Below are 25,556 nucleotides of genomic sequence, written 5' to 3'. Positions count from 1 at the left end.
ACCACTTTGTATGTTCTATGTTTATTAGTGATTTGGGCCTGCAATTTTCTTTGTGTGTGTGTGTCTGTCTGTCTGATTTCTTTGTCTGATTTTGGTATCACTGTGATGCCTCACAGAATGAGTTTGGGAGCTTTCTGGAATAGATTGAGAAGCATAGGTGTTAACTTTTCTTAAAACGTTTGGCAGAATTCACCTGTGAAGCCATCTGGCCCTGGACTTTTGTTGGAAGTGTTTAGACTGCTGATTCAATTCCATTACTGATATTTGACCTGTTCATATTTTCTTTTTATTCCTGATTCAGTATTGGGAGATTGTATGTTTCTAGGAATTTGTCTATTTCTTCTAGATTGCTCATTTTATTGGCATGTAATTGTCTAGTAGCCTCTTATGATCCTGTGTATTTCTGTGGTATAACTACTCTTTCACTTCTGATTTTATTAATCTGGGCTCTTTTTGTCTTGATGAATATGGCTAATAGTTTATCAATTTTGTTTATCTTCTCACAGGACCAGCTCTTTAGTTTCATGCATCTTTTTAACTGATTCTTAGTCTCTATTTCATTTCTACTCTAATCTTTTTATTTCTCCTACTAATGTTTAATTTTGTTTGTTCTTCTTTTTTGACAATACTTCCTTTAGGTACAAGGCTAGATTGCTTATTTATTTGCCATTAAAATTCCCTTCTTGAACTGTTTTTGCTGCATTCCACAGATGTTAATCATTGTGTTTCCACTTTCATTTATCTCCAGGTATTTTCAAAATTTCCTCTTTGGTTTCTTCAGTGACCCACTGGTTGTTTAACAGTGTATGCTTAGCTCCATGTATTTGTTTTTTCAGGTTTTTTTCTTGTAGTTGATTTCTAGTCTCATAGCATTGGGGTGGAAAAAGATGACTGATATGATTTCAATCTTCTGGATGATCTGTTGTTTAATGTAAGTGGGGTGTCATTACTGCATGACTGTCAATCTCTCCCTTTACGTTTGTTAACATTTTCTGTATGTATTCAGATGAGCCTATGATGGGTGAACAGATATTTACCACTATTATATCCTCTTGTTGGACTGATCCTTTTGTTATTATGTACTGTCCTTTTTTGTCTCTTGTTACAGTCTTTGTCTTAAAGTCTATTTTGTCTGACTCTTGCCAGCCCAGCTGTCTTTTCATTTCCATGGAATATCATTTTTCCATTCTCTCCTTTTTAGTCTGTGTGTGTCTTTATAACTGAAGTGACTCTCTCACAGGTGTGTGTGTGTGTGTGTGTGTGTTTATGCCTTGTTTCCATTATCCATTCTGCCACTCTATGTCTTTTGATTAGAGCACTTAGTCCAATACACTGAAAGTAATTATTGATAGGTATGTATGTATTACCATTTTGTCAGTTGTTTTCTGGTTGGTGTAGTTGCTTTTTGTTCCTTTCTTTCTTTGCTTTCTTCCCTTGTGATTTATATTTGGATTACTCTCTTTTTATGTATGTGTATATCTATAATATGTTTGTAGTTACGACAAGGATCATACAAGCAACAATAAAGGAGGTTCAATCGTATACATACATACACACATACATAATTATTTAAATATGATGATCTCAAGTTCAAAACATTATAACAACCATGCATTCTTAGTTCCTCTTCCACTATTAGTGTTTTTGTCATCATATTTTACATCTTTTTGTTCTGTGTATCCTTTAATCTTCTACCCATTTTGTTGCAGTTCCTTTTTTATATCTTTAGTTGCATGAAATAATTTCTGCTAGTCTTCAGTTCAGTTCAGTCACTCAGTAGTGTCTGACAGGCTTTCCTGTCCATCACCAACATCCAGAGCTTGCTCAAACTCATGTCCATTGAATTGGTGATACCGTCCAACCATCTCATCCTCTGTCATCTCCTTCTCCTCCTACCTTCAATCTTTCCCAGCATCAGGGTCTTTTCTAATGAGTCAGTTCTTCACATCAGGTAGCCAAAGTATTGGAGCTTCAGCATCAGTCCTTCCAATGAATATTCAGGACTGATTTCCTTTAGGACGGACTGCTTGGATCTCCTTGCAATCCAAGGGACTCTCCAGAGTCTTCTCCAACATCACAGTTCAAAAGCATCAATTCTTCGGCACTCAGCTTTCTTTATGGTCCAACTCTCACATCCATACATGACTACTGGAAAAACCATAGCTTTGACTAGATGGACCTTTGTGGACAAAGTAATGTTTCTGCTTTTTAATATGCTGTCTAGGTTTGTCATAACTTTTCTTCCAAGGAGCAAGCATTTTTTAATTTCATGGCTGCAATCACCATCTGCAGTGATTTTGGGGCCCAAGAAAGTAAAGCCTGTCACTGTTTCCATTGTTTCCCCATCTATTTGCCATGAAGTGATGGGACCAGATGTCATGATCTCAGTTTTTTGAATTTGAGTTTTAAGCCAGCTTTTTCACTGTCCTCTTTCACTTTCATCAAGAGGCTCTTTAGTTCTTCACTTTCTGACATAAAGCTGGTGCCGTCTGCATGTCTGAGGTTATTGATATTTCTCCTGGCAATCTTGATTCTAGTTTGTGCTTCACCCTGCCCAGCATTTCGTATGATGTACTCTACACAGAAGTTAAATAGGCGAGGTGGCAATATACAGCCTTGACATACTCCTTTCCCAATTTAATACCAGTCTGTTGTTCCATGTCCAGTTCTAACTGTTGCTTCTTGACCTGCATACAGATTTCTCAGGTGGCAGGTCAGGTGGTCTGGTATTCCCATCTCTTGAAGAATTTTCCACAGTTGGTTGTGATCCACACAGTCAAAGTTTTTAGTGTAGTCAATGAAGCAGAAGTAGATGCTTTTCTGGAATTCTCTTTCTTTTTCTATGATCCAACAGATGTTGGCAACTTGATCTCTGGTTCCTCTGCCTTTTCTAAATCCAGCTTGAACACCTGGAAGCTCTCGGTTCAGGTGCTTTTGAAGCCTAGCTTGGAGAATTTTGAGCATTACTTTGCTAGCCTGTGAGATGAGTGCACTTGTCTGGTAGTTTGAAAATTCTTTGGCATTTGCCTTTCTTTGGGATTGGACAGAAAACTGACCTTTTCCAGTCCTATGGCCACTGCTGAGTTTTCCAAATTTGCTGGCATATTGAGTGCAGCATTTTAACAGCACTTTAACACTGCTAGTCTTCAGGTCATTCTTATACACAGTTGCTGTGCTAATAGTTATCATTTTGGTATGCCTGTAGGAAGAGTTGAGCACAGGGTCCTCCTCTTCTGCCATCTTGACCACACCCATCCAAATTACGTTGTGTTTTATAGCAAATATTTCAGGGTCTTTCTGGCCATTTGTGCCATTAGGTTACATTTAAGGCTGATAGTTGCAGCAACAAGATTGTCAGGGAACTCTGTTTCCTGATATCAGAATAAGTAGACCAGGGATGGTGTGTAGCACTATCAAAAGTACAAAAAGTACTCGGCTAGATGTAGAAGAGACCATGAAATAGGTAAGACAATTTATTACAAATAGCAGATGAATTTTCTTTGTTTAGGAATATGCCTTTGAAATTACAAAAACTACTGAGAAAATTCTTGACCCTATAAATATTTGCTTTATAAGCAAATTTTACATTAAGTCATTCAGTACATAAACAAAGTCTAGCAACACTGACTTATAGTCTAGTCTTCAAAGCGTTTGAGTTTATAAAACTGTTTATGAATACAGTGATGTGATTCCTGGGATTTGCTTTAAGACAATCCAATTCATTGGATGGAGTATGATGTAGGTTAGAATAGGAGATAGAAATGTGATGACTATTTTGGAATTGAGTGATGACTACATGGAGTACATGCGGGTTTACGCTACTATTCTATCTAGTTTTGCACATGTTTAAATTTTTTATAAAAATGGGCAAAATTATTTGACTCACCACCATCAAAGTCATCTCTTCCTTGAGGTCATCATAGCGTTCCTCCAAACGACTAAACTCATTCAAAAGGTTCTGATATCTCAGCCTTTCATCATTAAGATCAAGTTCCAGTTGCTTTGTTTCTTCTACTAACTTCTTCTCCATAGTCTCTGAAAGAAGAGAGAAAAACATACCAAGGACGGCTTCACAAAATGCAAGAATAAAAACATGGGCACTGGCTTACAGTCTTTGGGAGGGGTTCTACTTTTAGCAGTACTATGATCTGTGAAGAGTATCTTAGTGGAGGCAGGGAAAGAGAAAATATCATGATCAAAGAATAAATTAATTTATTAATAACAACAATCATCTATTGTGTTCTTCCATGAACTGAACTAGTTTATTCATTGGTTATAGCACATCCTTGACAACTTCCAGTAGTCAGCGTTTAGTAAGTAAAAGTATATATTTTTTATTCCAATAGTATTCTGTTTCAGGCTACTCATAGAATTCTTTTGTTCAAGAAGTTAGAGACATTCCTCAGGCTTCTAGGGGAGCAGTGACTTCTCAGAGGACCTAGCTGTCCTGCCCTCCAGAGTCTCTCCACTCATTTCTCAGTCCCTGGCTCCTGTCTTACAATTTCCCAATACTGAGAATGTCCTTGTCCTGTTACTCCTTCCATTCTATTCAGGTAAACTGCCACACCTGGTCCTCTGTTGTTACCATTCCTATGTGCTGCTGGGGACTTGACTTTTCCATTTACTCACCTCACTCTACTCTCTCTACCGCTAGTGGCTGGCATGTAGATAGGACATCATTTGGAGACTGGAGACTAGCCCCTGATTGCAGGTCAAACAAAGTATCAACAAAAAAGCCTTCAATCTCAGCCATGTGCTTTCTCTCAATGAGCTGAGTCAGCCACATTTGTAAATATTGAGCTTCCTACCTCATATTTTGTGGCTATATCTAAATCTGTCCTGCCTGCTTCTGTTGCTTACCATTTCTTCATCTGTCAGCTGCATGAGGGTAAGGACTTCCAAGTGTCCTGTCATGACTGCCTCCACAGCGTTCCCCTGTCCTAGAGCTTTAATAATTTGCAAATAAATGAATGAAAGAATTTTTTCTCTCTATAACATTCTATAAATTGCCTTTTATTCTCACAAGTTTGTGGGAAGCTGCCCAAGGCTACCAACAAATTTTCCCTAGGCAAATCCACTATTTCCTTTGCTCTCTTTAGTAGCAAATAACATTTTCTATTTTCCTAGAAGCATTCGCATCATTCTGGATTTTTCCACTATATTCTGCATCCTAGCAACCTTCTTTCCGTGTCTTCAATGACTATTTTCTCCTTCTGTCTTAACTTTCTTTTATGACTCTTTTTCTTCACTTTATCCCTTTTTCATGATTATCCTATAAATTCCAGACTTTCTTCTCTTTTCTATACAGTATTCCCTTTAACTGGGAAGAAGGGTATGGTGTGGGGAAAATCCCTGAGGGTTCTCTCTTTAATCTCAATTTGCTTTCAGATCATCTCTATCTGGAGACCCTAGCTAACATCCAAATTTTAATTGATTTGCCTCATAAACAGAGACTTGTTTCCCTCAATTTCCTCGTTACTAATAACACATTATTGTTTTGATAACTCATTGCAACACTTTAGAAAATTTTTGCTCCTCTTTTGAATACTATATCAAAAATGATAATAACCTGTTAATTCTTTTCATATATTTTCACTGTAACCTTCCTCTTCCTTTTTATTTCTACCACCAATTGCTATAGTTTAGATATATATCTTCTCATCTCATGTTTATATATATGTGGATTTCTTGTAAATTATCACCATTTTAATTTATCTTACCAACAGCAAATAAATTTCTACCTCTAGTCAGTGTCTTTTTTTTTTAAGATGGCATAGAGTGGGTGATCTTAGGAAATTAGTATTCATTCATTTAGCAAAATCAATAATATACACAGATACATATACTCCTATAATATACATATTACCTCAAGAATTTGTCCTAAATCAAGAGAACTCCTATAAGCTATAAATCATACATACAATTATTTTTTTAAGTTATATATGATATTGACTAAGCATGAATTCATATTTGTACATAGGGAGATCAGATTTACAAGTTCACCAACTAATTCCACCAAATATTTAGAGGCAGGCAATTAATCCAGCCTGCCTCTGGAGCTCTGAAAACTTATTGATGCCAGCCTAAATAAGCAAAGTTGTAACTTATAAACCCTTGGTCTCAGGTTGTTTGGAGTGCAGTAGGCTGGGCCCATGTGAGCCTTACCTGTCATCTCCTTAGCCTGCTCCACGATACGGTGATTGAGGACCTCTTTTTCCTGCTTCAGCAAAGTATTTTCTTCCTTCAGATTTGACACCAGCTATAAAATGAAACAATAAACTGATATGGCTGCAACAGACAGAGGAAGCCCGATACTACATACAAAGACCACACAGTAGTCGCTCCTTACTTCCATGTCTCACTGTCTCACTTCCTTGCTGAGTTACATTCAGTCATCCTTTAAACTTGGTTCAAGCATTACCCCCCAGAAAGCTTTCCCAGAAACTCCTTCCAATTATATGTCTCTCCATTGGACTGCTACAGAACCCTGTATATGCCTCTTTATAGCCCTTATAAATGATTTACTTTTACTTCCCTGATTGACTAGAAATTACTGGAGGACAAAGATGATTTGCTGTTGTTGTTTTACTTTGTACCTTGAGCATTTACCAATTGCCTGACACCTAGTAAGCATTTTCTCTTAAAGTAATAATGCCTTTTCACCCCAACAGCCTAACACAATGCTTATGTGTACCCAAGATACAACAGAGAGATTACAGAGGACAAGAAAAGTATGAAATTCACTGAAGACCTTCCAAAGCTCCCTGCTCTCTGTCTTGCGAGTTTTACTTTCATCTCCTTTTAAGAGTTTTGCAAGGTTGTAAACTTTTATTCCACATTTAAGCATTGGCCTTACAACTATGTGACTACAACTAATGTCATAGAACTATACACTCAAAAAAATTAAAATGGTAAATTTCAAGTTACATACAAACATATTTTACCACAATAAAAAAACATTGACCTTTTAACTTTCTGGTTCCTGGTTGGATAAGGATTCTCAGGAAGCAAAAATCAAAACCAAAGGTAACTTTGCCAAGTTGATAATTTATATAGTTTAGCTTTGTAATAGTATATGTGCTGAAGTGAAACCTGAATAAGTGAAATGTGAATTCTTTTCTCTACGTGTAAGTTCATAGAACTCTTTAAGGAACAGCTTTAGTAATAAAGAGAATGTGTGAAGAGTTCAGCGATGGAGACAACGGGCTGTGATGAAGGATCCCTGAAAAACAGGGAACTGAAGTTACAGCACTGAGCCACGGCAGACATCAGGCCAGGAGGTGCTCTTTCTGATTGTCCAGTCTCTTCCTTCTGTCCTAAGAAGGTTGCTTTCAGTACAAAGGCTGGGTTCTTTGTGTGCTCTTGAGAGAAGCAGCTCTTTGTCAAGGGTATGCAACCAATCACCTATGGTACTTTTTCAAAATAAATGTGTCTGACCCACACTCCCAGAGCTTGGGCAGGTATCTTTTTCAAAACTCTCCAGCCGATTCTGATACACATTCCTGGTTAAGAAGCACAGTTCTCTGGACCTTCTAGGCTCCTTGATCAGGCTGACTGGCAATGCAGCTTTCCTGACCACAAGGCTAGCTCTCCCAGGGAATTGTTTTCATTCTTCATTACCACACTCCATCTAAAAGAATTAATGGTAGTGCGTATAGATATCCCTGTGAAAGCTACAGATAATAAAACAAGAAGAAAGGAGAAATCTGAATACGTTTGGGTATACTATTCTATCTAACTAGAAAGGTATGAATTTGACTGTGAAAAGGAAAAGAGAATACCCCTACCAAGTTAATATACTCTATAGTTTCTAAGGAATTTTGGAAGCTTTCAGGGACTCAGGAAATGGGGAAAAAAGAGATTGAGAAGGAGAGAAAATGAGGAAGACAGATCCTAAACCTCAAGAGTATCTTACTGGATATATATTCAATAGAACGAGCTTGCCATGTCAAAATAACATATATTAATGGTGGGTTAGTCGCTAAGTCGTGTCCAACTCTTGCGACCTCAGGGGCTGTAGCCCGCTAAGTTCCTCTCTCCATATGATTTTCCAGGCAAGAATACTGAAGAATACTGAAGAATACTGAATCCTTCTCCAGGAGATGTTCCCGACCCAGGGATTGAACCCAGATCTGCACTGCAGGCAGATTCTTTACGGACTAGGCTACCAGGGAAACTGTTTCCAGACACAGAGTCAAGATCTGTTGAAGATATAGATGGGTTTATTTTAATCAGGATCCTGAATATCATGGAAGGATTGCCATCTTATTAGTGACACTATCCTACCTGCACTGTCTAAGCTCCTTCAGAGGTTCTTACTGCATAAGCTGCTATTAAGGTCCAGAAGTAGTTACAGCCAACAGAGTCAACTGTGTTTTCATTTAAAGATAGTGATACTAGTAGGATCTCTAAAAATCTATTACTTTTTCCTAGTAAGCCTTATGTTGAGGTATTTTTTCATATGTTTAAACAATACTCCTCATTACTTCTTGAGAGCCTTTGTGTTTTCTATATTTAATAAAGTTTTGATATAAGTTAATACAAATTTGTAGTGTGGAAACACTCGTCAATCTGTAAGCAGTTTTGTTATTTTTTGCATAGCAGTTCTTGACTATGGCCAGTGTGCAGACATTTGGATTTCTGGTAGACTTCTCAAAACAGCCTTAATGTAGGTTTCCATAAAAATTCCTATTAGCTACTGACAGTTTATTGTTTAATTTACTTCTTAATCACCTTAACGGAGAAGGCAATGGCACCCCACTCCAGTACTCTTGCCTGGAAAATCCCATGGACAGAGGAGCCTGGTAGGCTGCAGTCCATGGGGTCGCTAAGAGTCGGACACGACTGAGCGACTTCACTTTCACTTTTCACTTTCACGCATTGGAGAAGGAAATGGCAACCCACTCCAGTGTTCTTGCCTGGAGAATCCCAGGGACGGGGAAGCCTAGTGGGCTGCCGTCTATGGGGTCGCGCAGAGTCGGACACGACTGAAGCAACTTAGCAGCAGCAATCACCTTAAACTGGCTAAAGAAAAGAGTCTACACTCCACACAGATCTACACCTTCAACAAAAAGAGTGTATAACAGGTACTTGGCCATCAATTTTCTTCTTATAACACTGCTTTCCTTCTATTCTTAGTAGAGTAAAACGTTCTACTAAAAGATCTATAGCTACTCATCCAGCATATTGAAGAACTCCTTAGAGAAAAACACTAACAATGAAGAGTCAACTGACTGAAATGTGTGTTTTACCTTCAACTGAGACCTACATTGAGCTACAATGGCCAACCAAGTCAATATGACAGCACATCTCCTTTGTGAAAGGAGTAGATGAGGATATGAACATTAGCTCCTACCTGCTCAGTTTCTTGTTTGTATCTATCAGCACATTCCTCAATGGATTTTTTCTCAGACCGAGTTTGCTCCAGGTCTTTCCGTAGCTTGGCAATTTCTTCCTGCAGACTGAGGACCCGTCCAGTAGCAATCTTAGCTTCTTCTTCACTTAGCTGAAGACGTTCTAAATCACTTCGTAGTTTCTCAGTCTCTGAGTTGTATATTCCTTCCAGGTTGGTCAGTTTCTCCATGAGGCATTTGTAGTCTTTGTTCTTTAAACACACACACGAGTGACAGTAAGTAAATATACACACCATGAAGTGTACTTAGTGAGAAAACCATGCCTATTCATTATATTCATGCTATATCACTGCAGCACTGATATAACCTCTAACTAAAATACTAGTGATAACACTTAAAGTAACACAATCAGTACCCTCTTAGTGATACAAAAAGAGAACAGACACAATTATTTCTGTTTTACATGAGATGAGCAACATAGATGTGATTCTCTCATAGTCACAAGGAGAGTTACCATACTAAATTCTCTTTCCTGATTCTCAATCCAGGAATAGGAAAATCTAGATTTGTTTTTTAAAACAAATCAGTGTGCTACTGAAAGCCACGTGCTGGCTAGTGACGTATAGGAATGGTAAAATGGCCTCAAAATCACGTCTTACAAACCTCTTTGTTTAACATCTGGAAACCCCTCCCATTCAGAAAGCCTTTCTGATGAATTTTATTTCAGTCTGTTTTCTGTTTTTCTTTGTCATCCTTAGTATTTATACGTCACTACCTACCTATATAATTTGCAGGTGCTAAAATATTACTTGGGAATAACTATCTATAAGAAATCAAACTGTTATCTCTGCAAATAGACTGCAGATTCCCCAGAAGCATGGACGTCTTGCTGCTTCTTTTGCCATCTCAGTGCTAAACAACTCATCTACAAAAGGAACAACACACTACACACAACTGAATGATAATGATGAAAGAGCTGTGTAAAATATAAAGTACAATATGATTCTCAGTTCTAACCTTTTGGACTGCTAGTAAACCTGTCTGTGTTCTCAAAAACAATTTCCTGCCTTGGTCCTCGCAATTGTAATCTTACCTATGAGCATGTCACTATTTCCATGCTCATTAATGTCACTACTGTTTTACTTTTTTTTGCAGAGACTGAAAGGTAAAGTCAAGAGGAGACAATGCTGAAGCTAATCCCAGTGTATTTCATTGGGCATGCTGCACTTTTAGGGCTGCTGTTCGAAACACACCTGCTCATCAACTTTGCGCTGCAGCTGCATGATCTTGTTCTCCATGCCGATGTGGAGCTTCTTATAGCGCTCCACGGAGCGGGCCTCGATTTTAAGTTTCTTCAGCTCGCGCTTGGCCATCATCCGTCGGAAGCAGCACTGAAGGTAGATGATGGCGTGAATACTCCTCCTGTAATACGTGCGAGCCAGCCAGCCACGGACCCACTTCTGAATGATGACTGCTTTGTGCTCACGGAGTATCTGGAGAGAAGGGTAGGTGCAAATAAGTCAGACTCTGGACTACACTCAATGCTCACCTCTATCAACCTATGGATGCAGGCTGAGAACCACACATTAACTAAAGAGAAGGACACTGGAAAAGCTGAAGCAACAATGTATTAGGTGGAGTGTACTTATCACAAATATAGGAGGCACAAATTATTTTAAAAGATGATTGAAATGTAATCTTTAAAAGGCAATTTGAGAAACATATATAAAACACATATTATATCCACATGTCATATGTGGGATTACATGTCTATGTATGATGATAGAGTATACACATAAACCATCAAAATTAAAGATACCAGATTACTAAATAGAAAACTAATCTAAAAAGAAAGAAAAATGCATTAGCTTTCTTATGACTACATGATTTCTAAAAGCAACCGGTTATCCTTCAGAAAATAAACAGAACTTGATACCCTGTGAATTATGTGCTAGTAAAACAGATTTATCCACTACCCTTACTGCTGGTTCCACGTCACTGTGCATTAGGTCTCTGCTTGAGGACATAGGGTATGGTTGGTAAGCAGGCTATAGAGCCAACACTTGGGGTACTGAAAAGTTTATTATTAATTTATTTATTTTTTCCCCCCAGAAACAAACAAAATGATTCTCTCATTTGCCATTTTTTGAGGAATACCACTCTAGTGAGGATTTCCCATTGCTTTCCAAATGTAGCACAAATCCACTCATGGGGTTCAAAGGTAGTATGGATAGAACTTTAAAAGAAAAGCTAAAAGGAAGATAAAGTAAACAAATCTTAATTTTATATTGTGTTTTCTTAAAATAAGATATTCCCCTAAACTTATAAACACTCATTCATCTTTATGAGATAAATCTCTTGTCACTAATGACCATCAAGCAGAGATTGTGCAAACAATTTCCAGGAATGATGAGGAAATTCTTAAATTTTAGGAAGCACCCAACTAGCAAAACTTTGAGGTCCTTTCAAAGCTATGATTTTATAAAATGGCAAATAGATGGGGAAACAGTGGAAACAGTGGCTGACTTTATTTTGGGGGGCTCCAAAATCACTGCAGATGGTGATTGCAGCAATGAAATTAAAAGATGCTTACTCCTTGGAAGGAAAGTTATGACCAACCTAGACAGCATATTAAAAAGTAGAGATATTAGTTTGTCAACAAAGGTCCGTCTAGTCAAGGTTATGGTTTTTCCAGTGGTCATGTATGGATATGAGAGTTGGACTATAAAAAAAAGCTGAGTGCTGAAGAATTGATGCTTTGAACTGTGGTGTTGGAGAAGACTCTTGAGAGTCCCTTGGACTGCAAGGAGATCCAACCAGTCCATCCTAAAGGAGATCAGTCCTGAGTGTTCATTGGAAGGACTGATGTTGAAGCTGAAACTCCAATACTTTGGCCACCTGATGTGAAGAGCTGAGTCATTTGAAAAGATCCTGATGCTGGGAAAGATTGAGGGCAGGAGGAGAAGGGAACGACAGAGGATGAAATAGCTGGATGGCATCACCAACTCAATGCACATGGGTTTGGGTAGACTCCGGGAGTTGGTGATGGACAGGGAGCCCTGGCATACTGTGGTTCATGGGGTCGCAAACAGTCAGACAGGACTGAGCAACTGAAATGAACTGAACTTGTGTGATATGAATGTTACAATGTGTTCACTTAAGTACTCACTAGTGATTATGATAAAGGGATACAATATATCTTTTATGAATCTTTTTTTAAATGTAAAAAATCTCTGAAACCATCTATTCAGATAGTAGCAGTTTGGTAATATCATTGAAAAAACAGTTCCTATTTTTAGGTTATGTAGTTGAGAAAAATAATGAAATCATATGCCATCCCAGATGATACAAAAGAAATAAGTGGTTGTGTTTAAAGTCATCAAATACAAAATAAACATGGGTTTCCCCGGTGACTCAGTGGTAAAGAATCAGTCTGCTAAGCAGGAGATGTGGGTTTGATTCCTGTGTCAGGAAGATCCTCTGGCGAAGGAAATAGCAACCCATTCCAATATTATTGCCGGAAAATTCCCCTGGACAGAGGAGCCCTGCAGGCTACAGTCCATGGGGTCCCAAAAAGAGTCAGACATGACTTAGCAACTAAACAACAACGACAAAATAAACATAGGTGTTTCAGAGACCTATATAGTGTTTTCAGCTAACTCAAGACTGCCCCTTTGGGCTGTTTCCCTAATGCCAAGGTAGCCTTCAGTTCCCACTAGGTGCGGTCACCATGCATCACGCTGCAGTGAGGCAGGGCACCCTGTGCTCTCACTCAACATCAGAATCCCGAGGGAAGCCCCTGTCTATCTGGACGACTAGGGACAAACTGGGTGAAACTCAGTGATGGCAAACTGAAGGCTTTCAGAATTAAAAAAAAAAAACTCAAGCAGCACACAGTGACAAAGCTATCAATGCTAATTTTCCTATTCAATTTCCTTCTCCCCATGTAAGTTCAGACATTGGTCCATTTCTGTAATTTCAGTCAAATGGAAACAGTATATAATTAGAGCTTCCATTCTCAATCTCATTTCCATTGGTGAGTCAGAGACATTAAATTACACTTGCTTTCACTTTAAGACCTCCCAAAGCTGGAGTAGGGGAGGCTGAGATTGGAATCACAGTTAGAAGGATCACTAAGGGGGTGCCACTGGCCTACACATGAACTAATCTCTAAGCTGGTACCCTCACTAGGTCCAGTCACAGTGGGAGTTAAGCTGGCTAGAGACTTCTACTGCTAACCAATAGCCTCAAACCCCAGTTCAGATGTTCCCAAAGAGAGTACTGAGGAAAACAGGAGAGCAACCAGTTTGGTGTATCTAATGCTGCTGCTGCTGCTGCTAAGTCGCTTCAGTCGTATCCGACTCTGTGCGACCCCACAGACAGCAGCCCACAAGGCTCCCCCGTCCCTGAGATTCTCCAGGCAAGAACAATGGAGTGGGTTGCCATTTCCTTCTCCAATGCACAAAAGTGAAAGGTGAAAGTGAAGTCGCTCAGTCATGTCTGACTCTTTGCGACCCCATGGACTGCAGCCTACCAGGCTCCTCCGTCCATGGGATTTTCCAGGCAAGAGTACTGGGTGTATCTAATAGGTCAAGTTTAATAAGGCTTTACCTTCCCTTGAAAGCTCATGCTTGAAAAGAAAGAACACCTAACCATAAAGCAGGCATGGGGAGAAAGACCTGGAGAAACTGTCTTCAAATTTTCTTCAAAACACAGCTATTTAAATATGCTCATTCAAGCCTCATTAGCTTTCCACTTTTCTTTGTTGTCTAAAATTAATTTAAATTAAGAAAGTAAAATAAATATATGAATAGAGTCCAGGGCATGCCCACATACTGGCTATGATTAGAGAAATGTCCTATATCACTCAACTGACTCTCCTTCTAATGATACCCAAAGGGCTCCAAGATTTAGACTGTTCAGTTCAGTTCAGTCACTCAGTCATGTTCAACTCTTTGAGACCCCATGGACTGTAGAACACCAGGCCTCCCTGTCCATCACCAACTCCCGGAGTTTACTCAAACCCATGTCCATTGAGTCCGTGATGCCATCCAACCTTCTCATCCTCTGTTGTCCCCTTCTCCTCCTGCCTTCAATCTTTCCCAGCATCAGGGTATTTCTAGCTTATTAGGAGTATGTTCTAAAGAACAGTCTCCAGACTAAACTACAAAGCTACAGTCATCAAGACAGTATGGTACTGGCACAAAAACAGAAATACAGACCAATGGAACAAGATAGAAAGCCCAGAGATAAACCCACACACCTATGGGTACCTTATTTCTGACAAAGGAGGCAAGAATATACAATGGGGCAAAGAGAGCATCTTCAATAAGTGGTGCTGGGAAAACTGGGCAGCTATGAGTGAAAGAATGAAATTAGAACACTTCCTAACACCATACACCAAGATAAAATCAAAATGGATTAAAGACCTAAATGTAAGACCAGAAACTATAAGACTCTTAGAGAAAAACATAGGCAGAACACTCCATGACATAAATCACAGCAAGATCCTCTATGACCCACCTCCTATAGTAATAGAAATAAAAACAAAAATAAACAAGCAGGATCTAATTGAACCTAAAAGCTTTTGCACAGCAAAGGAAACTATAAGCAAGAAGAAAAGATGACCCTCAGAAGGGGAAAAAAATAATAGGAAATGACAACTAACGAAGGATTAATTTCAAAAATATACAAGCAGCTCATACATGTCAATACCAGAAAAACAAACAACCCAATCAAAAAGTAGGAAAAAGACCTAAACAGACATTTCTCCAAAGAAGACACACAGATGGCTAACAAACACATGAAAACATATTCAACATCGCTCATTATTAGAGAAATGCAAATCAAAACTACAATGAGATATCATCCCACACAGGTTAGAATGGTCATCATCAAAAAGTCTACAAACAATAAATACTGGAGAGGGTGCTGGAGAGGGTGTAGAGAAAAGGGAACCCTCTTGCACTTCTGGTGGGAATGTAAACTGATATAGCCACTATGGAAGATGGTATGGAGATTCCTTAAAAAACCAGGAATAAAACCACCATATGACCCAGCAATCCCACTACTAGGCATATACCCTGAGGAAACCAAAGTTGAAAAAGACACATGTACCCCAGTGTTCATGGCAGCACTATTTACAATAGCTAGAACATGGAAGCAACCTATATGTCCATCAATAGATGAATAGATAAAGAAGCTGTGGTACATATATACAATGGAATACTACTCAGCCATGAAAAGGAACACATTTCAGTCAGTTCTAATAAGGTGGAAGAACCTAAAGAACAGACTCAAAACGTTGCTGAAATAAAAGAGAGAAAAAATGTTCATCGACTAGACCATATATTGTTAGAGGTGATGATTAGGTAAGACTAATCTGGTGATCCACTATCTCTAGTCATAATGATTAGTGCTAGACATAAAGTTTACTTGTCAAATATTTCTATAGCATCATACTCCAGTTAATACAACTTTAACTACATTGATATTACATTTGATTTCACTTTATCATGTAAATTCTTCCAAATTTGTTCCATTCTTAATCTTCTGTTCATCTGTTATATACTTTACTTATACAAGCTCACCATAATTAGCTGAATAAAGACCCCTAGATTCCTCCATGAATCTGTAAATGTTACCTTATTTGGTGAAAGGGTCTTTGAAGATATAATTAAGTTAAGGATCTTGAGATGGAGAGATTATCCTGGATTATCTAGGTGGGACTCAAATCCATCACAAGTGTTCTCACAAGAGACAGACAAAAGGAAAGAAAGTTATACACAGAGAGAAGATGATATGAATGAAGATGGAGGCAGAGCTTGGAGTGATATGGGCACAAAAGTATAAGGAATCCTGGTGCCCTCCAGCACTAGAAGGGGCAAGGAATGGGTCCTCTCCCCATAGCTTCTGGAGGGAGTGTAGCTCTGCTGACATCTTGTTTTCACAGTTCTTGCCTCTAGAACTGTGAGAAAGTTCAATGAGAAATTTCTCGTTTCTAGCTACCAAGTTGGTGGTAATGTATTACAGCAGCCACAGGAAACTAACATGTCACTTTTTTTTTTTTTCAAATTACATACGCAAAGGGAATAAAAAGATAAGCTTTCTTTTTCCAAGTCATGTTAATAAATAAATAAATATGTACTTATTATTTAATATTTAAAAATATATTTCAATTGTTTTGAAAGGGAAAGTGAAAGTCCCTCAGTCATGTCTGACTCTTTGCGACTCCATGGACTATGCAGTACATGGAATTCTCCAGGCCAGAATACTGGAGTGGGTAGCCTTTCCCTTCTCTGGGGGATCTTCCTTGTCTTCATATAAGTCCTACATCTGTAGGAGGCCCTGTGGCACTTTGTACAGACGTGGAATTTGATTAACATTAATGGGATGAATAAAAAAGTTGAAAACAATGCCTCACCTTGTGATACCCATTTCTGGCCAAGTAGCCTCGCAAATAAGACTGAAGGACAATCGTGGCAGTCCGCTTGATCTTGTATCTCCGGCGAGCTACGTACATGCGCCAGTACTTTTGAATGATAGTGGCTGCCTTGGTTCTGCGCAGGAACTTAGCATAGCTGGCAGAGAAAGAGTGGTGAGTTGTCAGTAGTCAGAAAAACCCAGGAACACATTTTGTAGAGGATGAAAGCACCAATATCTTGGCATAATAAGTAGTACTTCCATTGATTATTCTAATAACATACATGTTAAATCAACATTTATATTTCTTATATTTGTAGTTATTTTATGATTCCCAAATATCTGTCCATCTGTTATCTCAAACGAGCCTTACCTAACCCTAAAATGTGGGCTGTCCCATATTACTCGATTTTACAATAAAGAAGTCAAAGGTCATAAAGGTTTATTCCTTTTAGGACTGTGTTCGTTATCCCAGGCTATGTCCCCTTTACACAGCAGACCAGTTTACACAGCAATACCATACCTACTTATCACCAGCTTCCTGAGCTCTATCCATTGCTAATGCATCATGTTTTTCCTCAATCTATTTACTTGGGCATAAGTTCTTTATCATTAATTCATGTCTTCTGGTAGCCCTAAATTAAAATTATCCTAATGTGTAATCACATGTAAGTTAATTCTTTTCTACAGTTCTCAGCTTATTGCTCTTAAAAACGCCTCAATGGAGTAATTTTTAACAGGTTATATTCCTGATTGTCCTAATTTACAGATGATTTCTTCAAGTCCATTAAAAGTGAAAGTGAAAGCCGCTTAGTGTCTGACTCTTTGCAACCCCTTGGACTATACAGTCCATGGAATTCTCCAGGCCAGAATACTGGAGTGGGTAGCCCTTCCCTTCTCCAGGGGATTTCCCAACCCAGGGATTGAACCCAGGTCTTCCACACTCCAGGCAAATTCTTTACCAGCTGAGCCACCAGGGAAGCCCAATATAAATGTATAAAAAGTAAATACTGAGGACTGAGGACATGAGTAGACAGTAATTTGTAATTTTTTTTGAGGTTCAATCTGATTCATAAAGGTGAGTGAAATTCTATTCTGCTTAACTGTCTTATGAGTTAATTCCTTGGAACTAAGAAAAGGTGAGGTGTTGCTTTGAGTGGATGTGACAGTTGGACTATAAAGAGAGCTGAGAGCTGAAGAATTGATGCTTTTGAACTGTGGTGTTGGAGAAGACTCTTGAGAGTCCCTTGGACTGCAAGGAGATCCAACCAGTCCATCCTAAAGGAGATCAGTCCTGGGTGTTCATTGGAAGGACTGATGTTGAAGCTGAGACTCCAATACATTCGTCACCTGATGCAAAGAGGTGAGTCATTTGAAAAGATCCTGATGCTGGGAAAGATTGAGGGCAGGAGGAGAAGGGGATGACAGAGGATGAGATGGTTGGATGGCATCACCGACTCAATGGACATGAGCTTGGGTAAACTCTGGGAGTTGGTGATGGACAGGGAGGCCTGGTGTGCTGGGGTCCATGGGGTCACAAAGAGTCGGACATGACTGAGGGACTGAACTGAACTGCCTTGAGTGGTAGGGTGACCACTTCACCCCAAACTGTCCAAGCTTAGACAATAAATCAGATGCACTCTCCAATCTTGGCTTCCCCTGAGGCAGTGTGTACACGCCACCAGGACACCTACCATCGGGCCTGGTGGCCTCGCACGTATCTCTGCACAGCGATGGCAGCCTTGCGCATGCGCAGGTACTTCTTCCGCAGCAGCCACCCTCGGATGGTCTTCTGGATCCGGATGCAGGCAGCCCTCAGCTTGTCGGCCCTCAGTTTTTCTAGATAGGCCACTTGACCAGCCCGGAAAAAGATCTTTGTCTTCCCAAACTGGTATTTGTCCTTGTCCTGTATTTGGAAGAAACTGTATACTCAGAAGTAGAAATGATGACAAAATAAGTGAATTCTAAAGAGAAAAAAATATTTCTAAAAGCAGAATCAGTAAAGGGATGAAACTATTAGCTAAAACTTGGGCTATATCACAAATATCTAATGGAGCCAGCTTTTTGATCCTAGGCAAGTTGAGCGAATAGAAGGGACTTTAAGGAAAACTGTAGTTTAAGAGTTATTTTCCAGAATTAGTCTACCTGGAATTATTATCTGAGGCCCAAAACTTGGTTGTGGGTTATAGGCAGCTACTATTTGCTTGTTTGTATTTTAAATATCTCAAGGAAATGGAGATGCTGACACTCCCTCTGACTGACCCGGGCTGTAAGGATTACATCGGGCTGTGAGTTCCATGAGAAAGCTGAAGGGACAAAAACACCAGTGTGAAGAAAACGGCAGGAAGTAAGACATACAAAATAAAAACAAAAAGATTAAAAATGCTGCATATTCATGTTAAGAGTTAAGTTTCTCAACAGTTATCTTTTGGTTTTATCAATAGTAAGTCCGTCTACAAATTTCAAAAATATAATCATTTATAATGCTCACTGACTTCTGATTATAAGCAAAGTTGAGCAGTAAACACAGATAGATAGGCTTGCTATTTTTGGTCTACTACATTCTGATCCAACGTATCTAAAAGCATGTGATTTATTAAGCATCTCACATCAAAAGAGTAGAGTTTATTTGTAACAATCAATATTGTGATCTGAAATTCGAAGTGAAAACAGAGAAAATAACTTTTCACTGTAAGCAAATATTTCCTATCTTGTACATGAAGAGAGAAAATAGGAAATCACATACATCTAAAACTATATCAGTTTAAATCAATAAATCTTACAAAGGAAGCTAGCTGGTAAAGCTAGTAAGTGGTTCTCTTTCCCAGCCCCATCTCATCTCAGCTCCCTCTCTCCCTGCTCCCCAAGACTGCCCTCCTCAGCCTTGTGGTCTCAAAGCTCAGCTGGCAGAGGTCTGGGGAAGGAAGCTGGTGTGGGATGACTGTCCCTACTTTCTGCTCTTCATACCCTAGAAAGGACTGGGGCCAAATTCAAAATGGACCCAATTCTTTTTACACATCACCAGGAAAGTGGCCCAAGCTATTTTAAGAAAAAAAAAAAAATTACCAGAAAAGAGATATTACATCTAATTAACAGCTAGTAATTATTACTAATTACTTCAAAATGAGTTAATCCATCCAACCTAATGTCAAATAAGTGAAAATATAATATTCTTTAAAAAATATTTCATGAATCCTTAAATTCTCCACAACATACATCGGTGGCTATCCAAGTGTAGTCCTCAAACCAGCATCAGCGTCACTGGAACTTGATAGAAAGGCAAATTATTGGGCGCATCCCAGATGACCAAATCAGAAATTCTGGAGGTGGGGTCTGGCAATCTGTAGTGTAACAAGTCCTGTAGGTGACTCTGATGCATTCTAAAGTCTGCAAATGTCTTAGCTTGGTAGGCAAGACCCTTCAAACACCAACCCCCATTTCCTAACGAATTCCTTACTTTCCAGGCACCAATTTTTTACTGCAAAAACAAAAATCCTACTGTACTGTTTTTTTGACAAAACTGTGTTTTCCTGCTTCCACATGCTTTGGTCCCTATTAGGATAGTCTCCTTCCAGTTTTATACAGCTTACCCACTTTTCAGGGCCTGACTCAAAATACATGTCTTCCATGAATTGTTCCTCCTTCCCACAGCAGAAGTGGCTTTGTCTTCCTCTGATTTCTTGTCTTACTCACTCAGCATTTCATAGACACTAAGGTATATTATACTTATCTTTAAAATGCATTGATTTTGAAGACATACTATGTTACCTGAAGATAAGACTTATTTTTTCTTAATCACACAGCATTCGGCCTGGTGATTTTCATAAGTAAATACTTGGTAAATTTTTATTGAAAATGATCCAGTTCTAAAAAGAATGCATCTGAAGTCTGGGTTCAGGCCTCACCATCCTGTTTCTTGATACTGGGCTATTGTCCTCACTAGTCCTTCCATCGTAGAGACAGGGAGCCTTGACCTCCAAGCAGTGTGTCTCTCCACCCTCCCACTCCTGAATTCACTGAATTAGTGGTATTTGGACACCCCTAGAACTTGTACAGGTTATAATCACAAGGCCTTTGGCAAACATCTGTTCAGATACAGATGAGTGAAAATCTTTCTTACCACTATCAGTTTCTCTAAAACATTCTTGCATGTTTGCTTTCTGTCACTTAGCACATCTTTTTGCTTCATTAGGACCCGATAGCGGCTGAAAAATTCTTGGTAAGTCCACCTATGAAAAGAAACTCATGTCAGCTTATCTAAAGAAACAGGAACCTCCCCCATGAGGATCCCTTGTATTTGAAAACTGCCAGGCCCACCGAGAGGGGAAACCTGCTGCGCTGATCCGAATGGTTTCCAGGACACCGCATGCTCTCAGCTGCTGCACTGCCCTCTTCTCATCAAACCTATGAGTAAAGGTGGAAATCATTAGTACACAAAAAAGTCTGGTTCCAGCCACAAACTACTGTCCTCAATTCAGAGACTGAATTCTTTTGTAAAGAGCCAAATGAATAAATTAGAAAAAAAATTCAAATGTTGGAGTACCAATTCAAAATGGAAAACTCCATTTTGAGAGTAGGGAAGATCACTAGCAGTAAGAACATACACCAAAAACTCGTAAGAAATACCACTGAGCATATTTAAAAAGCCCAAGCTCCTCTGTACTGTGCAATGCTCATTATATGCCTTGGCCTGACTATCTGGTCTCATAACTCTTTAGTTCACCATACAGAGCTACCCCAGAATAAAGACTGGCCAGCTCTGGAGATTTCTTTAACAAAAAGAACAAATTAAACATGCCCCATTTGGTTTTTTTTTAATTACTGGTGTTCTAAAAGCTATTTAACTCAGTGTATACATACTAATCATTAACAGTGTCCATGTCAATGAAAAATATTTTATATCTTACCTGCAGTTCACTCAAGATAAACAGTACCTCAATGTTAAATTGACACTAAAAGAGGAAGTAGCAAGGCCTGCTTCTTACAGGATGATCACTCCCCTTACTCCCTAGTTATGCCCTGAATGACCCATCTGAGGCTTCTGTGGTGCCATCTTCTCAGTGTTTTGTTGGTGATCGGAGATGGGGTTGGTTGATTCAAGGTAATGGGCCCTAGGGCTGTCCAGGACAGTTGCCCAGGGCATGAAAGCTTCTTCCTGCTTCTCACCTCCTCCAGAAAGGCTTCTTGGGAATGAAAAGAATACAACAGTCTTTGAGAAGCACCCTGCAGTCTAAGGCAGAATCTCCAGCGGGCAGGAATGGCAGGGGCATAGATAAAGGAGCACGCACACGCTGCAGAGTGGGAGTTATTACAGTGTTTGGGAAGGTGCCTAATCTTTGACCCACAAATTCCCGTTCTAGAAATACAGTAGTCTAAGGAGATATTCAGGCAGGCGAATGTACAGAAATGTTTGGCAAAAGATGTTTATCATAGCCAAGGAATAACCCAAATGGCCATCAACAGGGAATAACTTAAATGAATGATATCTATAATGGGATATGATATAGCCATTAAAATGGTAATATTGATTTGTATTTACGAACATGGAAAACACTCACAATTTATTAAGTTGAAAGCAAAGTAAAACAGCAATTACAGCATGATTCCTTCTCTCTTATTAATGTCTCTCTCTCTTTCTAACAGATACACACACAGAGCAGGGAAGGACTGATGAAGAAGGATCTATGCCAGTTAATACTAATTACCTCTCTAAGTATAATGAAATGCTTTTTCATTTACCTTTATACTATTCTATATTTCCGGAAAATTGTTTTTACAATGTGCACACATTACCTTCAAAATTAGAGAAATGTTTCTGTTTTGGAAAAAACTTCCTCTTACGTATGATATTGATGGAGGACAATATTCGTGGTAAAAAGCAGACTCTTCTGATGCTTTCAACAGTTGAAAAGAAGCAGGGATGACTGTGAGCCTTTGCTAAAGAAACCTTATCTCACCCAGCTCTGGTTTTAACTGAAGCCCAAATTAACCAAAAAGGTCTTAATCTGAAGTAAATTCTAAATAGAAAGTAGAACTAGAAATGTGTGGTTGACCTCAAATGTTTAAAATTGTCAGAAGGCCAGCTGCTAATTTGTTCTCACATTTTTTTTTTTTTTTTGGTCTACAGTGCACGGCCTGTGGATCTTAGTTCCCTGACCAAAAACTGAATCCAGGCCCCAACAAGTGGGAGCAAGGAGTCTTGGCCACTGGACCACCAGGGAAGTCCCTGTTCTCAAACTCTTAAAAGGGAACAAAAACTGAAAAAAATTCTATTAACTAGTCATTTCCTTCTACAAGACATGAAGATATACCCACGTATTTTTTTCCCAGCTGCCGGTTTGACAATCCTTATGAGATATGGATCCTTTCTAATTCAGCAGTTGAGAAATACTTACGTGAATGGGAACTTGAAGTCATTAGGCTTGATACAGCGCACATAGTGAGGGGTAGTGGCGTTCAGGGTCTCCATAAGCAGGTGCAGGGAGTTTCGGAACTGCATGAAAAAGAGCAGAAAGGCGCATCAAGGTTTGTCAAAGTCAAAGATGACATAAAACAACCTAAACTTTTCTTCTAATGGCACTAGTGGAGATGACTTGGCCACATGTGAACCTGACCAGCCCCCCATAGTGGAGCTGCTAGGGCTTTCGGTTCAAATTTTCTTAAACCCTACCATTCACATGCTTACTCTGCTCCGTGGGACATTCTTAATTCTCCCTCTCCCGCAGACCCTTTAAAATAGACTTTATTTTCTTAGAGTGGTGTAAGGTTTACCGCAAAGTCAGACAGAAGACACAGTAACTTCCCACGCACCCTCTGCCCTGGCACAGACATGGCCTCCCCATTATCAGCTTTCCCCACCACAGGGGTACATTTGTTACAGCTGACCAACCTATTTGGACACATCATCATTATTATTATACTAGAGTTCATTCTTCCACACACATTTTCCCCCCACTTTTAATATAGATTTCTGTGGCTTTCTGTTGTACACTCAAAACTTTGACTAAAAATACAACCTTGCTTTAAGGATATTAAGGTCATTTAATCATGTACAGTGGGAATTTTGCTGTACAATACTGAAAAAAGTAGCAGATGACTTCAAAAAAGTATAGGAAATGAGGGGGAGAATCTGAGAGTACAGCCAGGCTGGGGTTCCCTTTAGGGACATGGGAAGAGACTGAGGGCTGTGGGCCTGTGTCAGGCCCTGCTTCTTGTCTACTCAGGAAAACAAACTGACTAGCATGCAGTCTCCTGCCCAAGGCCCAAGCCCTTCTTCGGGCGCAAAGCTTGTGTGTCACGTTTCCCATGCCCCGCCCCCCCCGCCCCTCCCCACCCCTGGGTGCACAAGACATCAGAAATGAGGGGGCAGGGTTCCTGGGCTGAAGGAGTTGCACAACTCCAGAGAGGAAACAGCCAGAGACCAAAACAAAGGCAGCAGTGGTTTGTGAGGGAAGATATGCACTAGAAGAATTAAAATGTAGAAAAAATGATTTTGGGCAAAGCTTCTGCAGTCACAGGTCTCTGATACGAGAGGAGAAGTATGGAAGTATGAATGGACAGAGTTCCACATTCTCACAGTGAACGCTCCAGCCTCTTGTCACCTGAGGACCCTACCTGGGAGGTTGACAAAGGAAGACCTGAGGCTCCAGTTGAGCCATAAGGGAAACAGCACCGCAGCAGCAGCTCCCTAAACTCACCTGGTGCCCCACTGTTTTCTTGTGCTCTTTGGCTGTCTGGCCTGGTCTGCCTTTGGTGGGCTTTGAAGGGGTGCGGGTGAGGGGCGTGCGCCCTGAAGAGGTGGCTGAGGTTGGGCTGATGGCCTTCTCATCGTCTTGAAATAATTCTGGTAGCATCTTAAACTGAGTCAGAAACAGTAAAAGGAAATCACACTCTAAACCCAAACTCAAATGGAAATCTTTATAGAAACATTAGGATGATTTGCAATCCATAGTGATTTCCTTCCTTAAGTAACTCCTTTCAGAGTCACATTCCAGAAATAATCAATATCTGTGGTAGGAGCCAAAAATATGAGCAGGTGACATAAGTGCTACAGAAATATAGGTGGAAAATGCAATAATTCTACAACCTTGTTTGGGGAAAATGAAATCAAAACTGCTCTGCTGAGGTCTGAAATCTTAATCCATGGGAAATGCCCACTCTAAACATTTTACTGATTTTAAATGATAACTATTTTATGAGCAACAGACTAACTGAAAGTCCTATCTTATCACTTCAGTTCCACAAAATGTTCCATCATCATGCTTCATTTATCTACACATCAATTCAAATGGTGAGCACCAGCTAAAAAACATTACAATTGGGAAGGGTGTCAAGAACTAGTTCTACAACATAAGATTTTTAAAAATCATGAATTAGTAGTAATTTTTAGAAAGTAGTTTGGATTATAGGAAAAAGAGTAAAGCTTTGCATTTGTTTTCAAAGGATTTATAACTTAACTGCATAATTCCTGCAATCAATTTTGTATTATGGCAGAAAGTGAAGAAGAACTAAAGAGCCTCTTGATGAAAGTGAAAGAGGAGAGTGAAAAAGTGGGCTTAAAGCTCAACATTCAGAAAACTAAGATCATGGCATCCGGTCCCATCACTTCATGGCAGAAACAGTAGACGGGGAAACAGTGGAAACAGTGGCTGACTTTATTTTGGGGGGCTCCAAAATCACTGCAGATGGTGACTGAAGCCATGAAATTAAAAGACGCTTACTCCTTGGAAGGAAAGTTATGACCATCCTAGACAGCATATTAAAAAGCAGAGACATTACTTT

General features: G+C 39.5%; 1 protein-coding gene across 10 annotated transcripts in view; it reads right to left on the bottom strand.

Moving 5' to 3' along the window:
* MYO5A (myosin VA) overlaps window positions 1-25,556 on the bottom strand; it is a 212,025-nt gene that overhangs the window by 59,702 nt on the left and 126,767 nt on the right. For 9 of the 10 annotated variants that reach the window (XR_014059930.1, XR_014059931.1, XM_081511474.1 and 6 more), the window contains 10 exons: window positions 24,473-24,634; window positions 23,171-23,268; window positions 21,093-21,179; window positions 20,896-21,004; window positions 18,470-18,681; window positions 16,777-16,933; window positions 10,607-10,846; window positions 9,356-9,604; window positions 6,166-6,259; window positions 3,887-4,035 (listed from right to left, as the gene is read on the bottom strand). Coding sequence is in view for 8 of the 10 variants with exons in the window: in XM_081511474.1 (XP_081367600.1) it covers window positions 3,887-4,035; window positions 6,166-6,259; window positions 9,356-9,604; window positions 10,607-10,846; window positions 16,777-16,933; window positions 18,470-18,681; window positions 20,896-21,004; window positions 21,093-21,179; window positions 23,171-23,268; window positions 24,473-24,634 (1,557 nt within the window). In the remaining 2 variants the exon portion in view is untranslated. The remainder of the gene's footprint in view (window positions 1-3,886; window positions 4,036-6,165; window positions 6,260-9,355; window positions 9,605-10,606; window positions 10,847-16,776; window positions 16,934-18,469; window positions 18,682-20,895; window positions 21,005-21,092; window positions 21,180-23,170; window positions 23,269-24,472; window positions 24,635-25,556) is intronic. The other variant, XM_081511477.1, reaches the window with a different exon arrangement.

This window comes from Giraffa tippelskirchi, chromosome 7 (genome assembly GCF_054371585.1).
Source record: "Giraffa tippelskirchi isolate mGirTip1 chromosome 7, T2T-mGirTip1v1.2.pri, whole genome shotgun sequence".
Classification (NCBI taxonomy): Eukaryota; Metazoa; Chordata; class Mammalia; order Artiodactyla; family Giraffidae; genus Giraffa; species Giraffa tippelskirchi.
The sequence above is the reverse complement of the archived record's forward strand: the minus strand, read 5'-3'. Positions and strand labels throughout refer to the sequence as shown.